The 23,542-nt window shown below is 44.3% G+C and overlaps 1 protein-coding gene across 2 annotated transcripts in view; it reads left to right on the plus strand.

Moving 5' to 3' along the window:
- The first annotated feature begins 2,096 nt into the window (after positions 1-2,096).
- The window catches only part of LOC135373822 (uncharacterized), a 32,350-nt gene continuing 10,904 nt past the window's right edge, over positions 2,097-23,542 (plus strand). For both annotated transcript variants that reach the window (XM_064606883.1, XM_064606884.1), the window contains exons 1-6: positions 2,097-2,215; positions 5,110-5,242; positions 10,331-10,464; positions 15,334-15,478; positions 15,892-16,022; positions 22,543-22,699. In XM_064606883.1, the coding sequence (XP_064462953.1) occupies positions 2,173-2,215; positions 5,110-5,242; positions 10,331-10,464; positions 15,334-15,478; positions 15,892-16,022; positions 22,543-22,699 (743 nt within the window). In that variant the 5' untranslated portion in view covers positions 2,097-2,172. The remainder of the gene's footprint in view (positions 2,216-5,109; positions 5,243-10,330; positions 10,465-15,333; positions 15,479-15,891; positions 16,023-22,542; positions 22,700-23,542) is intronic.

Below are 23,542 nucleotides of genomic sequence, written 5' to 3' on the forward strand. Positions count from 1 at the left end.
TTTGTCGTTACATCCAAGAGCTTCCAGCAGATGATACACATTGTTCCAGTCAACATACCTGGCAATCCCACTGTAACATGCACTGTAACTTAACTGGCACACTTGCAATCCCAATGAATGTCTCTGACGGATGCTTGCCGTTGGTAGTTCCTCGGACTGCCTGGATCATCGAGCAAGACGGCCACGGCATCTATTCTTTGTTTTTAGGACGAGGCAGTCTTTTTTAAAGCGATGCAAGGTGGATCAATAAAAAAATTTCTGCAGAAAAAGAAAAGATGGGAACAATTTTATTACAGTTAGTGGTGGATATTACATCGGATAATGCGTTCTTATTACTACTCATCTTTGGCATTATCACGGAAAAACTCACGCAATATGGGCTTGGCCAATATAGGCAGCCAATATTGGTCCAATAGGGGGCCTGGTTGCACTTTTCATGTTGTAGCAATATTGGCAGGTCATATGGGACCTGTATTGGCCAACCTGGCAGACAACGTTGGTCCAATATTAGGTCAATATTGGAGTGCTGCCTGGGGTCTGTCCTTCGTGACTCTGACGCCATTGAACAGCTTCAGTCGTTTCTTCTTCTCTACGCATGTCTGAAAGAGGGCAGTTCTTTGGGCGGGTAAACGTTGAAACTCCTTGTGCTCATATCGGATGTGACTTTTTTCCAAGTTCCAGAAGATTGCTCCCAACACATTGTTCAAACTTCGAGTGGCATGATTCGCGAACTCCCCCTCGGAAGCCCCCCCTTTTTTTTGTGCCTGGAATCAGCCACATAGAGAATCATCCAATCAAAAATAAATAATACGGGCTTGTTGCATAAAGACTCCTGCGCAGCAAAAAAAAGAGAAAAAAAAAGAATGCACGGACTGGTAATCCAGAAAATGTGTGTTCTAATCCTACAGCTTGCCATCCTTCTCAGTGACTTCCTTCTTTCATCATGAATTTCTTAGGCACTTGAGGCTTTGTATATATTTGCCCCTTCTATGTGTTCCAGCCTCAGACCATCAATTGCCATCATACACAGTCCAACTGAAGATGGCTTGGGATGACAGAATTTGCCAAGAATTGAATATTACAAGCTTGTAAAGCTTAATGCTTTTAATGCTTTTTAAAGTTAAAAATTAAAAGTTTTAACATTACATTTTGATGCTTCATCCTTTGCGTATAAACTCCCAAAAGACAAATGGTGTATAGCCCTTCTACTGAACATATGGACGTCTACAGACAATCACGATGGAAATTGGTTTTCTGAGGCCGGAACTATGGCAGGCCGGAACACCGAAGGTGCCAGCTGGCCCCGCAGCTGTCTAACCGTTCAGTGACTTACTACTTTCTTGGTCTATAGCCAACCTGCACCAAATAGCTAAACGGACGAAAAAGAAACGAAAAATTGTCGTCTAAATGGAGTCAATACGAGCACCACTTCTCGTCTATATCCTGCATGGGCCTTTTTCATAGAAAGTGTATTGAACGACTTTTTTTTTCCTGAAGGGGTAGGCCAGCCCATTTTTCCTCGTCGCCATGCCAGAAAGAACACAGTCGGGATCAGGAAGAAATAAAACAAAAATAAATTTTAACAAGAAAAGAGATGTCTGGTCAACCCTATTCAAGTGTGTCTCAAATTAAGACTTCTCTGTGATGGCTTCTATTATGTATGTTCGCCCGTGTTTGCAACGAGAAGGTCACCGGCATACGAAACGTCACAAGCGAGTTCATTGTCCTTCTTGTCCCATCGGCACAGGTGGAGATGGGCCATGAGCTCACATCAGATGAGAAGGGGACCCAGAAGTGTTTCTCTGGCCTTCTTCGGAAAACTTGGAAGGAAAATCCTATCTGATCTCTCACGATTACGTTACGATACTGTCTGAAGGGATAGGACACTGTACGGTGTTTTCTGAAGGCGCTGTTTCAGATCGTGCAACTTTTCCTCTGCAAAATTCCATAGCAGATATTATGATTGTGGTGCATTGTGAATAAAATGCCTATAAAGAACACTAAATAGTTGGCACACTATAGTCTTAGTTGCTCATGTGCCATAGAAATCCAATCATCATTATCATTATTATTATGATTGTCGGCACGAGCGCGTGTGGAACATTGCATACGCTGACTGAACAGTACGGGACACCTGTTACGTGGGCGCTCGACAAAGGCAGTTCTTTTAAAATGAAGCAAGTCATCCTCGCTCTCGTATCGCTCTGCTTCTTCGGTGAGTTCTTTGAAAGCTTTTCAATATCCATAATTTGGGTGTAGTTCCGTATCGGGACCACTCGTTTTTAAAAATTACTGAAACAGTTAGGAAAGTAAATATTGCATAGAAGTGGAAGAAGATCATATACTGAATCTAAAAATGTAAGAATTATAAAATTCTGTGGACTAGAAGTTTTTTTATATGCATTTAAACAACCCCATCTGATTCACTTTTAGCGCAGGAGAAACACAGGAATGCTAAGCCTAACGGATTCGAAACTTGCCGTCTTGCGAAAGGTAGGGTCGTTGAAATGGGCTAAACCACCTCACTTTAGTGAGGTTGGGTTAAGTTAGGTTCTACAGATTGGGGGGGGGGGGGTCTGGGGGGGGGCGCCGCCCACCCCAGGCACGCACTAGGCGGTGCGGGCGTCGAGACTGTGCCTCGGGTTGGGTCAGTAAGGTCCTCAGCCAAGATGGCGGATCGCCATCAAGAAACCGGCGATAAAATTTAATTTTTATAAGTTTTACGCAATATACGAGGGACATTCCTGTTGAATTTCGTTACTAATTACTTCCTCTTTCACGTAAAAGCGTTAGATTTTTGTTTTTATTCGTTTTTCTTTAAAAAAAGCCAGTGGTCCCGATACGGAACTACATCCTGTACTGGAGTTGCATCTTCACCTACATCTGCAGTCGCGAAATGTTCGTCTTACATAGAAGGGTTCCTCCTGTGTGAGTTTGTCCCCTCATGAGATGAAAATAACGCGTTTACTTCCTGATGATGAAGTCTGCATTCCATGTACCAACTTGCGCTATTGTGCAGAAACCCTCTGTTGTGTGAATTCTTAGCGCGTACCAAGTGCATCCGGGCAAAGTGAATCTGCGTAGATTGTTAGTATACAACCGCCTCATGTACGTCTGTGTAGCACCATATGATTCACTTGAGACAGCCTTGCTAAGCCTAATGGATGTTGAAGCTACCACCCTGTTAAAGGTATAAAAGCGTTAGTGAGTAGAACTAGGCTAGGTTCGTGAATTTCTTCGGGCGGGGGCGCTAGGCTGTTTTGGCATCACTTCGTGCACCCGATAGTCGTTACCTCCTCAGTAAGATTTGCAGATCGTCTTGAAGAAAGCCCCAATAAGCCCACAGTGGACGTTCATTGAGTCCTCATCTCCATTGTTATTTCGTCTTCTTTCAGTTCAAAGTATACGTTTCCTTGCCCACCAAGTGTTGGCTGAAGGTCGAATTTACGTTGCCTAATGTTGAGCAAAGTTGAATGTATAATTTTAACACCGAATCAACGTTGTTTCAACTGTTTCTAGTCAATCAATAAGTAGCAAATGTTTACGTTGATTGTGCAATCTACATTCAACACATTCTCAACGTTTGACAAAAGACTGGACTAAGTTACTGGATAATTTCAGGCTGTGCTTGCATACCTCCTGAATGTCTCAAACCAAAAGCTTAGGAAACCTTTATCCGTTTGTTTACAAATCAAGCGTGCTACCATTCCAGCATGAGTTGTAAACACGTACCTCACGTGCAGCCATGTAGCATCTGCTTCGGAGATTGACTATTAGAGACCGTGAACGAGTGGGACGAACTAAAAAAGTAAAGACAGAAAAAAGAAGGCGCCTCAGCATTGGCAAGGCACATAACGTTGCCGACGATGCAGCCGAGGAGAACGGGGTTTCTCACCCACGTGATTGCAAAGCTGTTTTGCGCTTCAGGATTACACCCGTACATGTTGTGTGAATGTGTGTCATGGGGTTTCAATAGTAATTTCTAGAGATGGGACAACCGAATCCTTGAGACCTTAGCAGTGATCTGTGATTCGGAAATCCGATTACGAGTGCCCAAAACTGCGAATCGAGTCTTTTGAATCCACAAACAGCGTTTGTTTGTTTGTTTGTTTGTGTTTGTGTTTGTGTCTGTGTCTGTCTGTCTGTCTGTCTGTCTGTTTGTTTGTTTGTGTGTGTGTGTGTGTGTGTGTTTGTTTGTTTGTTTGTTTGTTTGTTTGTTTGTTTGTTTGTTTGTTTGTTTGTTTGTTTGTTTGTTTGTTTGTTAAATTTCGCGCCTCCGGAGTCCACCGAAAGCCTGATTGGCCGGCGGGTGAGCCAAGCCCGTGCAGAATGAGACAACAGACGGACAGCTTCTGCGTTTTCATTGTACATGAATCGCCTCATATGAGGCTGTTATGCGTCTCATTCAGAGTCTGAGTCAGAGCCACAATCTGCATTCTGTATGGCTGGGATATATGCGCATGGTCCATGTCACAAAATTCAGCACAAAATTCGACATGGAAGCACAAACACACAACAAAAAAACGCAATGTTATTTTTAATTAACATGATGGGAATTGATGTTATGAGGCCTGAACACATAGAAAGCACAAATACGCGCAAAGCATCAAGTGCCTAAGAAATCAATGATGAAAGAAGGAAATCATTGAAAAGGAATTCGGGTTCGAGTCCTACAGCCTGGCTAACCTTTTCAGTGACTTCCTTCTCTTATCGTTCTTTGTAATTGTTTATAGGTCTAGCGCGAAGGTCGTTTATAGATTTCAGGTCGTTTAGATTTACAGCCCATTCACATATCACTCTTTCCGTAACATGAACGCGACGGTTCCAAAAGCGCGTTAAACTAATCCAGTCTGATTTAAGAAGTCAATACCATTGAATCCTGATTGTTCAAAATGTACTAGAGGGCAATGCAGTGGACTTGCTATTTTTCCACAATATGAAAGGTAAACGAACCTTAGACAATTAAAGCATTCTGGGCATGGCACTGCATCTCTACTGCTGATGAGTGTGCGCAACACGACAAGCAAAAAAAAAAGAAATTGTAGGCAAATGCAGAGTGCTGCTTCCTATTTCGAAGCGTACGAATATACCCGGTTACAATATTTCCAGACTTCATTGCGCCACAGTGCGAGAAAGAAAACATGGCGCAGATATTTTCTGAAGCTGACGCTGAATGTAATGCAAGATACAGACAGCAATACGGACTCACTACAGATTTGGTTCCCGCTACGACAAGATGCTGGTAAGCGTTATCTCCCATTGAAGCAAGGGCTCCGAAGCAGCCTCGTGCGTTTTACGGTGGGAGCTGTTATTTTTCAGAGCTATACTGCTAATCGCTTGATCCGCTCTGCAGTGCGCAAAACGACCGTGAAACGGATGAGGGCGAAACGGCTTGGCCGCGGCGGAGAGCAATACAAGCAAGTCCCCGCAGGCACTGTTGCAATACGGCCACGTACCCACATGCGCCAAAAGCACACGGTAGCGCGTATGCGGAGTGGGAAATTCTTGCCGCAGTGCGGAAGAAGCCGCCTACGCGTCACGCTTTTCCTCGACCACGTGGTTTTTAGCGGCATGCCGCGCATCATCGCCCAGTCAGGTGGTCAACAGAGATTGTGCCACGCTGTTTTCTTTCGGCCACCCACGCAGTCTGCGGTACGTTGACACCGTCGTCAGCGTCGAGTACCCACATCGTCTTGAGTACCCACATGCGGTAGAGGTGCGCGCAACCGCCTGCCGCGAGTTTGCATGCCGTCCCATCTATACTGCCTCCGCTCGCGGCTCTCCACAGCGAGAGCTTACGCTTCTGAGACCGTCGACAAGCTGGCGAACGACAGCGAAGTCTAGCTATTGTTTGTAGTGAACGTTTCCGTTCCTACATTTGAACATTTGCGAAATCAACATCCCAGACGCAAGAAACGCAAGCTTCGGGTTCACTCGTTGCGGTGGTAGCGCATTCTTTTCTTGTGAACAATACTGAAGTATTGGAAGGCTTTGGATCAGCTGGTGCTCCGGCGCCTGGCGATATCGAATTATCGAAAAGTATTCACTATTCGTGCGTTTTCGCATAAAATGTGCCGTCACGCCCAAAGCATGCGCTTTTATGCATATTCATGTTATAAGCATAGTACCCTTTAAATCGGCTTCAAACCTGGACGAAAATTTTGTTCCATCGTCCACGTACGGAAGCAAATCTAGGTATCATTGGATTATAATGAAAATACTACGCCACCTAGAATCATTAGAATCATACGGTCAACGGCACTGGTTCTTACTTGGTTTTGCCACCTTCCTAATGGGAATGTCATGCATCGTAAGTCTAACTATGTAAACATTTGCGAACAGAACTCGGAATATTGCTCAGTAAAGGTCACTGTCTTACCCCACCAATATGAAGAACGTGCCGAATTCACTAAAATTTGTGATAATTGACAGCGATATTCACGAACTATCCCTTCGAAAAAAAGAAGAAAAAAAAACGAAGCACCTGACCATAACGCGCTACGAATTCTTGAGCGCAATCGCTGTGAGTCCGGCGAAAGCAGGTTCCAAATCCAACCCACTCGGGCATCGCAGAAAGAGATGACAAATACATGGCTTATCGCGTCCTGCTTCCGCTGAGATCAGGTTTTCCCTCTCCCAATTTTATGCATCATTATTTTTGTAACGTAATGCAAAGTGGATCAGTTAGAATAATTTGAATTGAATTAGCACATCAAGCAGCTCTCCCGCGTCTCTAAAATAATGCTTTTCTCAGTGATAGCTCTATGTATAAAGGCTGGATCGCGCATGGGAGAGGTGCTCGGGGAGGGGGGGGGGGGTAGGCGTGCATGCGGGCCGCCATGTTGGGAGGCCCTAAAGCGCAGTGTGTGCCCATAGAAAACAACGGGAGGCAATGGAGTTTGTGAATATTTATTGCGCTGCAGGCGTTGATCGTTGTTTGTCATCGCACAATTTTGTAAGGTGCCAGTATACTGATTTATCCTACCAGTGTTTCACGGGTGTCCTGCCGTTCGATTCTCAATTACGTTATGTTTGGCATTCTGAAACTAGACCGTCACTGCAGTGCAGCGCTGGGGATTGTACTACAGCTCGTTTCCCAGCCAATATTTCAACAAGAAACGATCTGAGGTTAACCACAACCATGTATGTAATATCAAGTGCTGCGTTCTGGACAAAAATTGTACCACAAAGAACGGTCCGGGAACAGATATACTCGCATGGCAGAAAGAGATCGTTCTGTAGAATCACAGCCGTCGTTTTAGCCGTGGATGGGTTTAGTATGGTTTATATCAAGCATCGCCGCAGAAGGTGTCTTTTAGTGAACGACAGCGGTGCTTTGCCTCGCAAATATGAACACACCGAAGTAGCCCAAATAATTACTTCACGCAATTAGATCACGCTCGTTAGGACAGTTAATCAGGTAGTGATGTAAGCTTAATCAATTAAGTTACTTAAAAGTGGTAACACCTCCATGAGACACAGGACTTATCTCTTTTTGAAGTACAGCCCTTCTATGTTTGTTTGTTTCTTCCTTCATTTGTTCTGATTATTTGCAGGCGCGGTTGTGCCAAACTGAATGTCCTTCTCGAGTACTCACATGCTTTTGTTGAATACAACTGCAGATTGAGCAAAGCTGCTTAGGGACGGGGGCCTGTTATCCAGTGCTGACTATGTCATGCTTGTTATGTGGAGCACGTTCCAAAAAATGCAGCTGCACATCTGAAACTCCAATCAGTATCATCGTCATCCAAAAGGGAGCGTCGTAACACCGTTGTGAGACCAGACACACTTTCTGAATATCTTCTATGGCACCTACCGCAGTTTGCACAATTTTGTTCAGCATCGAAGCCTCTCATAGGAACCACTTTGCATTAACTGTGACTCCCATCTTACATTTTGATGTGCAAGGGCCCTACACTTGCACTACACACGTATGGTCTGCAAATTGCAACAGGACGATTTGGAGCTTGAAACAGTTGATTTTGTCATTTTGGCCCTCGTGTACCCCGTCTGTGAAACGTAAACAAAAAAGTCCACGATATGGTTTTGTAAAGATCACTGATGATGAGTAAAGAGTATACAAGTTCAAGTTTATTCAACATTTTATATCGTTCATTATATTATTCAACATTTTATATCAAGTTTATACAACATCAAGTTTATTCAAGCTCAACATGTATTTCTTGCACTTGTGTTTCAAGATACAATGAACGTGCGGGGAGGTCTCAAAAGACTACATTTATTGTTTTGTGACCTTGCTACAATGACAATATATATTTTTTGGGAATGTCAATGGACAGGTACACTCTCTAAATTTGTAGCAATGAATTTTAGATTGGAATGGGCAATTAATAGCAACTTCCCTCCTGATATTTTCTCATATATGCTGAATTTTAAATTGAATGTTATCAAATATGTGATAATATAATAATATATATAATAATAATAATATATAACAGTGTAATATGTGATAAATGAGTGAATTATAAAATTCTCAAGAAATTTTCTTCTGATAGCATATATGTGCATGCCTGTTAACTGAAACAATTATCTCAGTTCCCTGACAAGTTTTAATTTCTGACAGGACTCTAGAGGCGGCTTAGATCTACAACAGTTAATACAAGGTATTATATACTGTGAATACATTTAAAAATCCCATGTGACACACATGCTTTTACTTTCTGGAGGTGCTATGGTAATCAAAGTTCGTGGGCACTACGCAGGTTCTGCACCCATTTCTTCAGTATATCGAGGCAGCTGTGAAGCAACCTGTATTGATGATGATTATTACAATTTTTATGGTGCACCGGCAACAAAGGTCATAATACATCAGAACATTGGTTTGGATGCAACTAGTTAAAAATGAATATGTTGTTTAAAAAATGCATTGGACAAATGTTAAAACATCAGTTCAAAACAGGGTTTACAATCCCTGTATCTTCTAAAAATTGAAAATATTAAACTATTGTAATAAGAATATGGGTAAGTCTTCTAAAAAGGATTATAATTATTATATTGCTGGGTGAAGGAGCCTAAGGTGTATAAGGTGTGTTTCTGACGTGAACATTTCTGACGTGATAAGAAAATGTACAGAATTGAGAGAGGCTAACCACAGCGCGTGCACTGAGGTGGTTCCTTCCTGTAAACTAGAAACCCGTGGATGAGGAACATAATACTTGCCTGTACACTCAGTCGCATTACACTTCATAGACGATTCTCTGGGTAGCCCCATGAGGAAATCTGTATTGAGAGACCACTTTTGCCTTAAAATCTGCTACAAATAGCACGACACGCTACAAATTATTATTATCGCAACAACGAGACGATATAGCTCAGACACAAAGGCGGTATTCAAGTCGTGCCACACCACCGATACGTAGGATTCTTTGCCACAAATCAAACCAAGGCACAAAACAATACCAATACATGAAAAAGGGTGACAACCTTGGTCTCATGATAACGTAATACCGAATCTGTGCGCGAAGGTAATTCAAAGAAATGAATGTGCACTTGCTTCCGTAGACAGCATCATGTACCATGCTAGCAATGCATGCAGAAGAGCGCTCGAGTGTTCGCACATATATTGATGGCAACACTACAAGTGTAGTGTCACACGTTCTCTCAAGCGTATTATGAATGTATTTGCCGCCGGGTAATATACAAGTGTGTTCGATAAAACCCCGGAAGAGCGATCAAACAACCTGCGTCCAGTGCTACTTGTCCAGTCATACTTGTCAACTAAATATACAGAATGGACACCTATTTATTCCTTGATAATAATGACTCACTTGTATAAATTTAGGCCCTGTATCCTTGCCAGTACGGTTGGTACGACCGTAATTGCAACACGTTGCCATGATCACTGCCGCGGCTGTTGTGGGTACAGTAAGATGGCGGTCGGTTTCTTCACGCTCGCGACCCCTATCCGCGATCCAGCCTTTTACAATCGAAATCAGTGGCGTTTCTAGAACAATCGTCGTTTTCTGATCTTTGTTCTTTATCTCCTTTTTTTTTAATATACCACAAGAAGCTGTACAGCGCGATGCCCCTTGTTAGCCCTCTTGTCCATTTAACAGTGTTAAAATACTGATGTTAAATCAGGTCGGCATAATGTATTTGCTTGGTATATCTTCATTACTTTTCATCGTACCGGTGTGCAGTGTGACTAAGTACTGGGGTTTTACATATGTTTGCATTTAGGTGCATTGGTGAAACACGTTGCAGTTGTGTTGTATGCGTACTGTGTATTTCTTACCCGCAAGATGTATGGCTCCGCGGCACTACAACCGTCAGCAAATAACTGAATTCGTTTTTATACTATCTTTTCCAGCATGTTGGAGTACGGCAAGGACTGCGTTCCCTTACGACTCAGAGAAAAACGATGCGATCAACAGATCTTCACACATTTTAAGGAAATAAGGAGCAAGCAAATAGTGGCGGAATGTGCATCATTGAACTTCAACTGTGAGTACATCGGTAGCCAGATTGCTGGGCGCATAATGTGACCTTCATATACCGCCTTCATGATGTCGGCGATGAAGATATCCTCATTTTAGAATCAGTGTCACTTAACACCAGCACTCTACTTCATGAGAAAAAAGAAAAAGATATTCAACTGAATTTTGAACAAGGGACCTTAGGATCTGCGATTGGATAGAAAAAAAATCGATAAGCCTTAAAGGAGGTACGAATTCCTATCTGCAGCTATTTAGTTACGGGTGTACTAAGTGTAATAGTGTTCTTCTACACATCATAATTCTATATACAAGTTCTTGTTCAATACTTCTCCTTCATAACGGGTGCAGCGTTAATACAAAAACGGTATTTTTTTCTGACAGAGGCGACTAGACGTACCGCCATCACGATACCTCTATCCCTTGCTACGTATTTGAAGAATTGTAGCACCCAATCAGACGCAAGCGCGGAGGTACACACAACGTCGTCTGCTCTAGTCTGTGGGAGAGCAGTGTAGAAGCAGCAAGAAAGAGTGACAAACTTACGCGGGTTGGTAATATGGCCTAAAATGCTGGACAGAAAACCTGGGACCGTGCAATATACTTCTGCACGTCATTCGTTTGACGCGCCTTGTTTTCTATGATGTGGTGCAATCCACTTTCTTTCTGCCTCTGATGACGACGTGGACAGCACGCAGCGTAGGCATTTCGTCCTCAAAGCACGCGGGCACCTTTCTTTCTTTTTTTGGGATAAACCCTCAAATGTGAGGATAAGAAATGTTCAAGTTGAAAAACAGTGGTGGACAGAACGATCTTGGAACCGGGCCGAGGTATCCGCGATCGCATTGGTTGTATACAGACCTATCGGAATCATCTATACAGAACGTGTCACAGCCAACATGCCAGCGGGTCAGCTTGGTAGAGTTCATAGCTCCTGTAATGAACGGTAAAAAAATTACCCAGTTTGACGGTTCCTTGCTCTTCGTTAGTCGCTGCGGTGTAGCATACCATCCCATAGAACGGCGTAAGTCTTTGTTCCCATCGATGTAGCCACGACGCACGTAAATACTGAAACGTGGGTATTGTGCCAGTGGTACCTGTGCACCTTCGTCGGTACTATGACTGTCTAGTTTTCAGAAAAGCCAAAAGAAGACACAGGTTGCTGGGTTTCACTGCACCTTTATTAGTAGCATAACTTCCCTCTGAAGCTTTCTGCCATAGTCGAGAGTGTCATACTCATCCAATCTAATTCCTAAGAGACGTAGACGAGGCCGCTTAACGGCGCCACGAGCTTCACTGCCCCACCAGACTCCCATCTGGCAACCTGGATCTCTTCGTCGTTTGGTAATCCTAGAGTTTCCGTTCTAAGGCCCTCGGTACCGGGGCAGTTGCACAATCCAGTAAGAGACGCATCTAGTCTTCCATCACAGACACACATGCTTTGCGATGCCGTGCTCTGACCGCTCGCCTTCGCTTTTGTTTGTTGCAATGGCTGGCGTCAACTCGAAACTTTCACAATACGAACACGTACGCTCTTCTATGAACAATCTGATCCTCTCCTATTTGCTGTAGCTGAGGCTCTTATCCGGACATTTGTCATTGTATTTTGCGAACGCTTCGAGGATCGAGCCTGTCATGTACCTGTTCGCCTTTGAGACTTTTACAGCGCCAACTGTTGATAGCAGGCACACCAGAGATCTCTCGATCGTCCGCGGAATGCGAGCATCACGTGACCCCTTCGCGGTTAATCCAAGTATTCGAAATGGGTCGTATGACGGAAATTCGCACTGACATTGTCAGCGCCAGCGCAACTGACATCAACAAGCGACACAGCCAGCCGCAGTGTCCCCTGTAAACCATACACGTCCACCATAGAGGAGGTGTCCACCTGATATTCCAAATTGGATGTTAGGATATCCCATGGATCATTGCAGAGAGCCCGTAGACGTCGCATGTACGTCCTGGCGACTGTGGCTTGTCCCACTTTTTCCACATTCCACGGAGGTCAACTTCGGGGTATTTGGATATTCACAGGACGTTCTCAAATCTGCACATATTGCTATAAATGTGTTCTTTCAGAAATGTGCTATATGCTATGCAGCGGGGTGCCACGCATTCTTATGCAAGATATGCAACAATGTTTTATTTCAAGGCTACATTATGGCTAGGATTTTGACACCATAAGCGTATTGTAGTGTGGTAAATGGCAGCCCAGAGGCCATTCGGCCCTAATCCGAGACGAATGCAGACCGCGTGTTAATAAATGCGCTTTCACCTTTCACCATATAAGACGCAGGCTCCCTTTTTGGGCCCTCCACCGCGTACGCGCTTCGCCCTCACAGGCAGTTACACGGAGATGCCGGAGAAGTTGAACGGGATCGCTTGCGTACGTGCTCAGGGCCCTGTATTTTCTCATTAGTATTGGTACTATTTAATGAGCTGCCTTGTAAGTGGACAGACTCCTACTGGCGTTTTTTATGCCATTTTGGTTCAGCTTCTGCCACTGCATCTTTCTTTCTCACCTGGTCCTCTTTGTTTCTACCTGATTTGATTTGGGTTTTTGTGGCGGATTAGCTACTTTGTTTCTACCTTGTATTTCTGTTAGAGACATTGCGCGTGAAGTTTTAAAAGCAAAAAAAAAAAAAAGTCTCAGAACCATGAACTTAGAAAGGCAGTGGCATACCTTTCGAAAATAAAAATATACACTGTATATTGCTTGTCTCGCGAACTTCCACCAATTCTAGGGTACCGTTTGCCTGTGAGCCAAAGTAAAAGGTGAGCTGTTTAATTTTAATGCGATTGCGTATACCAGTATGGAATCGCATTAAAATTAAACAGCCCGGATGCCCGCCATTGCTGTGCTACGCTTATTATGAAGGCAGATTCATTTGTGTAACAAACACAGACACACACAGAAAACTGATCCTGGAATGGTTCACAAAGACAAAAGCCGAACACAATTTCCAACAAGAAGCGAATTAGCACACGAACTAGTTTTCGTCGTTCACACTTCTCCCCCAAGGGTAACGGCTATACGCGGAGGATCTGGCAGAGAACGACTCTTTAGCGGTTTTGCTTAGCACAGACTATGTGACTCGCTTGTAGTGGAAATGAGAGCAGGCAACACATTTTTTTGAATCTGCGACGTGGTTGTGGGCATGCACCCTGACCAGTTAACTGCCGCCCACTTTTAGCAAGAGAAGGCGGAGGAAGTAAGCAAAGCTTACTTGCGAAGCTATGACATAGCGCGGGACCCGCCCCTATTCGCCCAATATCACCACCGCATATCTTGGCGCCAAAAAGTTTGCTCACATGTGTACCTCCACCTGGACGCGGGAAGGAGAGCACTGCATTCCCTCAACGATGGCCTGCAACGCATTCTAACGCGTGGCGCTAAGCGCTTCACGACAACCGTCACCGGGCGACAGGAAATTCAGTGTTGACACTAAACGCGCGGGCGGAACCGAGACCTTCGGCTTTCAAGTTATAAAATCATATGCTGTTCTTAACGGCTCTCCTACACAGCCGACAGATACAGCACAGATGCCCATCCTACAGTTGGTGATGCAACGTTCATACATGATCGGCCCACACAGACGAGCACGATGGCCACAGCGCCTGGTCTTGATAACCTTTCGCTCCTTTCCTCCCCGGAAGGGGACTACTGTAGGAACACAGCAGTGTTAAGCAAGGGGTTACGCCACCTTATTTTCTTTTTACGACTTAGACAATATGTTAGTCAAGGCTGGCTACAAACAAGGACGACACAAGCACCTAGGCCTACAGCCACTAGAATCAACCAGGTCAAGCAACTCAGGAAAACGAAACCATGACGCCAGTACATTTTCCCGTCGGTCGATTTCTTATCTTGTTCTTTTTCTTTATCTTCAGCGACGAACACAGCAATCCCTGCCCGTATCTCTGCCCCGTCTTTCCCTTTCTCCTTCTCCCTCCAGGAGCGCTCAAGCTATACGCGAGTGCTGACGTTTCGGCAAGCGATGTAAGAAACAGCGGGATATTCGCGTTCATAAAAAAACTCGCGGCTTCATCTGTTCATAGCATCTTGTGTCTGCTCTATTTATCCCGTCCTTCACAATCTGTTAGAACCGAACAGGCTATCAACCAGGACATCCGCCTGGCAGCAAAAAACGTACCTGGTTAGTCCCCATAAAAATTTTGTAAAAATGATGTACATTAAAAAAAAGCCCTGTATGATGCGTCCTCATCCATAGAAATCGAGATGCAGTGAACTTCCTAGTTTTATGGAGTATTATTGAATTACCACTGGTAACTCTACACTATTAGAATGAACTACACCACCCCCAGGCAGCACATAAGTCGAACCCATATTGGCTCTGCAATCTACAGGAAAACGTAAAAAAAATGACATCAATATTACTACCGTTACCCGGGCTCATCCTTGACGTTATCACAGATGGCGCAATATGGAAAATAGGGGTTTGCCGATATAGGCAGTCAATATTGGTTCAATAGGGAGCCTGGTTGCACTTTTCATGCCCACCTGAGACCAGTATTGGCCAACCTGGCAGCCCACATTGATCCCTTATTCGGCCAATGTTGGTGTGTTGCCTGGGGCAGCACCGTCCTAGCTAACCATCATCCCGGATGACAACGTTCTTAATCGTGATATGTTGAAAACGGGAGGCGGACCCTATTCTGAGCTTATAGTACGCATCAGTGGGATCAAAATACGCTCCGCCTCTTGTTTACAATCAGGGGCAAAAAGGCCGTCGTTCGGGATGATGGTTAGCTAGGAGCGTGCTATGTGGTGAAGCTCATGTTTAACAAGTGCATGCAGAATCCAAATAACGTGTGATTTGCATTACATGTGTCCGCATATCATATCCTTCGTTTGCAGGCCCTTTTGCAGCAACGTGCGACTCCTCAACAATATCCGAGGCCAACACTGACTGCTACAAAAGATTTGAAATGGAACACGGCGGCATTCCCCGAAAACCAAATGATCCAATTGAGCCAACTGGGAATATAAGATTACTCTGTTGGTGAGTGGTTTTTCGCGTGCACGAAGTGGTTGCACGTCGGTGTCATCAGAAAAAAAAGCACCTCTTCACACACCCACACCCCAATCCACATCTGTAGAAACGGCCTTAGTAATGGAAATCTGATATTTCTACGACCTTGCGTCACAAGTACTGAACTGCGTAACTGAAGAAGAGGCAACGCTAGTGCAGCGTCAGAATAAATGAATGAATGCCGTGCTAATGTTGCGTCACAATAAGGGAAACGTCGCGCTAATGCAAATGTAGCACCCCAAGACGGGAACCATATCCTGTTTCGTGCTTCATCTGTCCAGCGTTCATCAATTTAAGTACACCCGACTGAATGCCATGTCAGGCTGCAATTTCCATCAGTGCTCCCTGTCATTTAACAAGTTTTTCTATGCCATCTTTTCCAGTATGTTAAAATACAACAAGTATTGCGTTCCTAAACTCCTAGAAGACAAAGGATGCCACCCCGCTGCTGCTCTACAATCTGCGACGGAGATAGAGACAAGATTGGAAAGTTGTCCAACACCCAACCCGATATGTGAGTATAACAGCGGAAAGAGTTCTGACCGCATAATGCATCCCAATGGCGTCCTCTGACCGCAAAACGTTACCATTTTACCGCCCTCGCTGACTCAAGTGGTAGCGTGGTCCGTAGTTACCTCATACCAAGGTTTCGGCTACAAATCCGACACAGAACGCCGGCAGCAATTTCGTGACAGTTTAGAAGTTGTTCCGAGAGGCTGCATTAAGCGAAGCACGTTAAAGACACTGCGTCGTGCGCTCATATCTTAAAGCGCGACGAACGCACGTTACAGAACCCTCAGGTGGGCAAACTTATTCCGCCCACCGACCACTGAGGCGTTCGCTCATGATCATAGTAGACTCGTGACGCAAAGACACTTGGACCAAAACCACGCAATTCTCCAATGTTTCGTGTCTGATATATATTTTATGTTTCGGCATATTTCACATTGATCGTTATACAGGTTGTTCAAAATTGAGCTTTCACTAGCACTTTATAAATAGGCGAACAAAAGAAAACTGGTGCTATTTTTTCTGTTCCTTGAGTAAGAAACAGGTGCTACATAATTAGCACCACCTGTTTCTTACAAAAGTAGCGTAAAGTTATCATCCGGTTTCCTGTCATCGCTGTGAACACTCTGTATAAAAGATTTTGCCATATATCGGCTATTTTTGGTCGTGTCTCATGTCATATTTCGGCACCACTTGAACCATTTTTAACATTTATCGATCCCAGTATCTTCGCCTCCGCTCGCGTAATTTCGAAACGGAGGTCATGGTGGTAAAACTTGCGGTCGAATTACATAAGCGGTGCTTCTGGCCTATTTCGAAGTACGCAATCAGTGAATTGGCAAAGCACCGCTAGCACCCAGCACAACTTCTGAAAGCGGAACGTGCGACAAAGACTCGGCGACTTGAAGAGCTGCTTTAGAAAAAAATAAAGGAAATCAAATTATTGAGGTATGTGGGCACCGCCCTCTGGAGGGCAACGATATCGCTTTGTAAACATTCTTGTAATGTGCACTTTGCATGAACTCCCGGGCCTCAATTTTCATTTTCAACATGTACTCACTACGGATTAAATTCGAAAAAATGTACCGTCAGAGCAGCCAAGTAGGCCCGTGACACGAAATATTTGAAACCTGCGATAGGGATCTACTGGACCCCTATACAGGGTGTTCAAAATTAAGCTTTCACGAGCGCTCCGCAAACACAGCGATGACGGGAAACTGGATGATAACTTTACGCTACTTGTGTAAGAAACAGGTGCTGCTGATTATGTAGCACCTGTTTCTTACTCAAGGAACAGAGAAAATAGCACCAGTTTTCCTTTGTTCGCCTATTTATAAAGTGCTAGTGAAAGCTTAATTTTGAACACCCTGTATATACTTTGTAGCCTCTTGCACCACATTGCTTTTGTTAAATAAACGTGAAATCTGATAAAGTTCCTTCTCCGGTATTCAGTCCTGGTGGCGCACATTCAGCGTAACGAGAGTGAAAGCTGGGGTCCGATCTTCAACTTGTCGTTCTCTCATAACGCGCGTTATATGCATCACTTCTGCCCCTGACTTGGCACCAGCTCTTGCGCGAGGCTCGTGAACGAGTCGTTCAGGCTAACGAAACGAGCTTTATGCATGGTTTTCTGTGATCACAATCTGTACTCCTCGGGAAACTCATGTGTTGAGACGACATCGCCCTGAGGAGGCTGCCAACAAGGCCGCATTTTCTCCGACCGATAGGATTGTTCTATTTGTTTCGATAGCTCGCATTCCCGTGCTCTCATATGTGCCCATTCCATTCCAATGCCCGTTCTCATGCTCGCTCATACCGCTGTATACCGCTGTATAGCTCGCTAGTCGTGTAAAAATAATGAACAAGAACGTATATAAGTGAAAGTACAAACGTCGACCAATAAGCAAATCTTTTAAATCATATTCATGCCCTGACGATTGTGTCGGGTGAGAATGGCCTTAAGTATGACACGAGAAGTAGTGTTTGCTCAGTTGTAGCGCATATGGGAGTCCGAGGCCAGACGGGGAAGATGTAGTGGCATCAGTAGTATTAGACGGAGGAGTAGGCTGCCCTTTCTCCTCAGCATTAACACTTATTTGATTACTTCTACGTACGTTTCTGTTTCAAGCATCGAAGTACAACACGCAGCCGTTACTCTCAGGCTTCACAAACTGCGCACTTAAAATAAATTTGCAGTATGGTAAAACGTTTTTGTAGTCAGCTTGAACAATATTGCAGGCGAATGTTAACAATTCAAGATAATCTACCTCAAGAAATGTGGCGAGTGCTTCGCTCTTCACATTCAAAACAACATCGACACTATGCAGCAACATACTCTAAGAAGAAAGAATTCAAAAACTACTATAGGAATCTAATAATATAGGCATCGCCTTAGATGTTCATTAGAACGCCCGTAGCTACCAAGACGGTGCGAATTACTGTCATAAGACCTCACAAACATTGTGAACAGCGCTTTTTGGCGGGCGAAACTACTAAAATCTGCCTCGTCCAGTTCAAAGGCGTCCTGAAGCCATCGAGTCCATTCCCGATCGAAAAATCCATCAGGGCCAGTCCTAACGGAACCATTAGACCAATAGGCCAGAAACAGAAACAGAAATCTAAAGAAAGAAAAGCGCTCTCCAGAACTGAAGGCGCAAAAGCTTACTTAGGGTGGCAGTGTCCACCTCCGTCGATGCATGGGCATCAAAGTGGAAGTGAATGCAGGTAGCACAAACACTATACGTATAACTTGTATTCCGTGATTTGGAGAATGCGAGTGTTGTTTGCTGTCGCGATTAAAAATAAGATGTGAGATGTCTAAATTTACTTTATTTTCTCACACAAGCAACATTGAAGTGAGGAATGGCTTGGGGTATTAACTCAAGACTAACACCACATATGTGTTTCTTACAGCTTTGGTTGAGACATCCTGTAGGTCCATCGAAAATCGAACTTCCGCAGTGCAATCCCGGGTTCTTTTCTCTATCGCAACACTCCATGCCATTAGAGAATTCCGTCGGGACTAGCAAAAATTTTGAAACTGCCGACACGCGATATCGGGCAGATATACAGAAAGGGGCGTCCACCTGTGAAGCACCTAGTCGTTTATGGATGCCTATGTACTGGTGCATAGCACTTCACGCAATGCTGAATCGTCTTTACACGCTAGGGCGTTCACACCTTGAGCCTATGGGCGCTGATCAGTTTTAGGGAAGTTTTATGGGTTTGACGTATCGTCCCGAACCATATTTAAGTGAATCCTGAAGCAATATTACAATATTTCGAGTGCAGCGAATCAGATGGCATAAAACATTAGTAGCTTGACTGTCAGTGGTCTATCGGCCTGTCAGGATAATGGGAGCTGCCATATTGAATACTGTAAGAAAGTCGGCTACAGCGATGCTCATTTCTTACGACAGCTAGAACTTTCGATACAGGGGAACTTTTCAGCCTTATTTGTTGCAGTTATGTCCTTTACAGGGTTTTGCATGGAGTGTTTTAGCGATTATGCCCACGCACGACACAATATTGGACCCCCATGTTGGCTAGTCATTGGCAATGCAGGTACAATATGGGACCAGTTTCACCAGGATTTTCCTCATACTGCCTTAGCCCTGTCAATATGGGCCGATTTTGCAAAGTTTTGGGCCAATATAGGGAAAATCCTGACAATATGGACCCCGTATTGCCCATTGACTGAAAATGCAGAAAATGGTACGTACCTGTGTTGTCCCAAATGCCCAAGCAGCACGGCAAGATTGGACGTTGAAGCACGTGAAATGCCCAATTCAGTACGTCCTTACATCCAACAACTTCCCGCAGAGCATACACATCTTTCGAGAGAGTCCATATATGTGGCAATGCCACTGTAAGATGCACTGAAACTCAACAACTAAACTTTCCACTTGCTGCAAACAGCCACCATTTTTCTTCGTGATACCAATGCCAATCTGTCGAACCGACTGACAGCGTGGGCGTTTGAGCGGAATCGTGCGTCCTACAACTAATGCGCATGCGCAACACAGATTCGGTTCGGACGTTTGATTCGGGCTAAAATGTCGCTGGTTCCTCTAATGATAACGGAATTGCGGCAGGTCAAGTAGAAAACACAATGTTTGATAGGAAGGGATGTCTCTTCAATAACGCTAGGTGCTTTCAAGTTACTGCAGGCGGTGTGTGTCGCTGATGTGTATGCCTGTCACCATCACGAAAGTGTTCCGCTCCTTTGTACTCTAGGAGGGAGTTAGAAATTTTTGGTCCATACACTGTTGGGATCCCAAAGAAGACTGCTGAGGGATGTTTGGCATTGGCAGTTCCGTGGGACTGCCTGGGTCCTTCAGCAAGTTGGGCATAGCACCTGTTCTTCGTTTTTATGGCGATGCAGTGTTGTTTTTGTAATGCTATACAACGTGGATCAATAAGATCCGAAGAAATGAAAAAAAAAAACATAAACAAGAGAGAAGTAATAGCAGTGGTGGGCATTGTACCGAAGAATGTTTTCTTATTACACGGGCTCCCCTTTGACATTATTGGAAATATTGGGGCAAAATGGGCTTGCCAATATAGGGAGACCATATTGGTCCAACATCAAGCCTGGTTGCACTCCCATACTGGACATGTATTGGTAATCCTGGTTTTCCATACGGGTCCAATAATGGACTGAAGAGGGAACCTAGTGCAGGGATCACAGGAAGTGTTCTCTGAATAATGTAAAAAATAAAGAAAATAAACCCTGGCCTAGGCATAACTAGAGAGACGACCACGTGACTCAAAGTTGCACATACAATTAAACATGACTGGCAAGAAAAATTGGACTAAGGTAGTGCTGCAAGATGAGTCAGAAATTAGGAACTGAATATAGATTTTTTTGTTTCGTGTATTTTCTTTAAAAACACTCATAGGCACATTCTGACATGTACTGAGCTTGTGATCTAGAAATCAGAACGGACGTAATAGGTTCTAAAATAAACACAGAATAAGAAATTTAAAAACACAAAGCGTGGGGCAAGATAAGACACGCCGTTGTAATGAACTATACAAATTAGATCTAATTCAAGCATAGTCAAGCAAAATTATAGTCAGTATGCAAAAGAGGAATGTCTGAGTAACCAGCATAAGGCCACCTAACAGTAAATTAAAATTGCGTTACGTCTAAATTACGTTGAGTTGTCATGTCTTACCCCGTGGACACCACCGGATGCTTTAATATTTCAGTTAAACACCGGATAACCGAGAGTACCCATATTTTGCATATATCTAGTTGAATGAATAAAGTAATAGGATTTGGAATTACATTGACAGAATAAACTTGCGATACGCTGATGCGCAGACGACAAGCAAAGGGACTACAGAAATCGCACCTTTTTTCTCGGTCTTTACATTCCAGGCAAAAGTAAACGATTTTGTTTTCTCTTCAACGCAAATACCAATCCAGACAATTCTCGCGTGCGATAAAGGGGACATGCAGAGCCACCTATGAGGAAAGTTTGAAGCGCATGTGGCAACGCGTCTCTGAGAGAGGCGGCGTCGAGCAAAAAATGTTGCACATAGCCCGGTGTATTATCTTGCCTCACATTACCCTAACTGGGAAGAAAAACACCGGCCAACCTGAGACGAAGGCAACCAGGTCAAGCGAAAGTAATGCAGTTAGATCTCAAAAGGTATCTTAGGCTGGGAGAATAGGGGCACCGAAACGAGAGTGTTGTTTCCCCATTCCGATCATTGATTTCTGTTATGATTGCATCAGTCACACAAGGCAAGGAGGAAATACTAATTCTTGACGTGCCCGTGAGCCATCCGTGATGAGTGGGACATGCGTTGTAAATAATATAAGAACCAGCTGCGCATCCCACTCCAGATCGCTCGTCCTAGAGATGTCCAATGCGTTTTGTGCGCGCTATGGGGTTGACTTGGACGCAATGTGCACGTAGCGTTTTCATGCGGGAAGAAAAGTTCTCACGAGTTTCGCCCTTTGGACCTTTGAGCAGAGAGATGTAATTTTTCAGGTATTCTAAGCGTGTCATTCGTGTGTAGCACTCGCTTCTTGTCTATGCTGTTTGTATTGTCTTCGGTTTTAGCACTTTTAGTTTGCGATGTACCAGCAAGAGATGATATATATACTCCTCGCCTACCAATATACTTGACGTCTGACGTACCAAGACTGAGAAGGAATGTGCATGTGCTTGAGAGAACAGGGACCAGAAAGGGACTATATGGGCGGGGAGGTACTGGACGAGCGACCCCACGCAGTGTTATTTTCAGACACGAAATATCCTCGCGTTGGCCCCTGATTCACGGAAGTTTCTTTTTGACCAGCTCCCACCTGACGCAGAGTACTTCGTTCTATACACTACTAAGTAAATTTTGTAGAATCCTCAAAGAAATTGAGATACCGAAGCAGTTGGAAGACTAAGAGGGCCACTGGTATTTGGGGCAGAGAACAGTCCAGGAAGAACAGTCTCTTCTTAAATTCCTGACGAATGTTTGTTGGGGCACTCTGCTTATACCATGTACTTCGTTTTCAGGCGTCCCTCCACCACAGTGCAAGCGAAGCTTACCCGACGCCAAATTAATTTGCGAGTACAGATATAAAAATGAACATGGAACCATAGCTCCAAAGCGTCGTGCAGACCTGCAACCGAGAGATCAGGGCCGCAACAAGGTGTACAAAACACGTTGCTGGTAAGCTCTTCCCGTTCAAGTTGCGCAGCCGCATTATGACATTGAATATGTGGATGAAAGCTGCTCTCATCCCGTTCCACTCACTGCTAGAGTAAGTCTTCCTAGAGTACTTCCTGTGCGTTGCGCTATAGCTGATGTTTGAATGGACGAGTAACAAAGAAGCACGAGCGACAATGAGGGGGCTTGTCTGTGACTGAGTTTCCGGCCTCAGCGTTTCCGGAGGCACTGTAACAAGACGTACGACACCGGAGAAACGGAGAACACATAAACACGCAGCAATAAAAGTTTTCTCAAACAGAGCGAAGCCCTTCTCAGCAGACGGCAGAGCTGAAATAGTTAGGTCTGTGGCACACGCTGAGATTACTTTTGTGCTTCATCAGCGGTTTGAGCGGATCACGAGGAGATCAGGCTTTAATATAGCAATTGCAATGTGCTCCTTCAAGTTACTGTCAATGTTCGAGTCATTGTTAATTAGTCCCCTAATTTGGGAAAAAATACGGTTTCCTAGTAGCACCCCTGCCGAGTAATCCAATGAAAAAACTAAATGATTCCTAAGCTAGCTTCCCCTGTTAAGAAAATGCATTGGAGCTAAAAAGAAACACCCTGTATATTCATAAACTTCAAAAGCGGGGGAATAATCGAGGAATTTCTGCGCGTTTACCACGTATGGTTGTTTCAATAGTCTTCTTGAAGGTTGTTCGACAAGCGCCCTTTGTTTGCACAAAATACGGGTTTCTCAGAAAAGGGATTTACGGTTGTTTCAGTCACAGAGATGCAGAAGGTGTGGGTTCGAGTCCTACAGCTGGCTAAGCTTTTCAGTGACTTTCATCCTTCACGTTTCAT

Source organism: Ornithodoros turicata, unplaced genomic scaffold, assembly GCF_037126465.1.
Source record: "Ornithodoros turicata isolate Travis unplaced genomic scaffold, ASM3712646v1 Chromosome32, whole genome shotgun sequence".
Lineage (NCBI taxonomy): Eukaryota > Metazoa > Arthropoda > Arachnida > Ixodida > Argasidae > Ornithodoros > Ornithodoros turicata.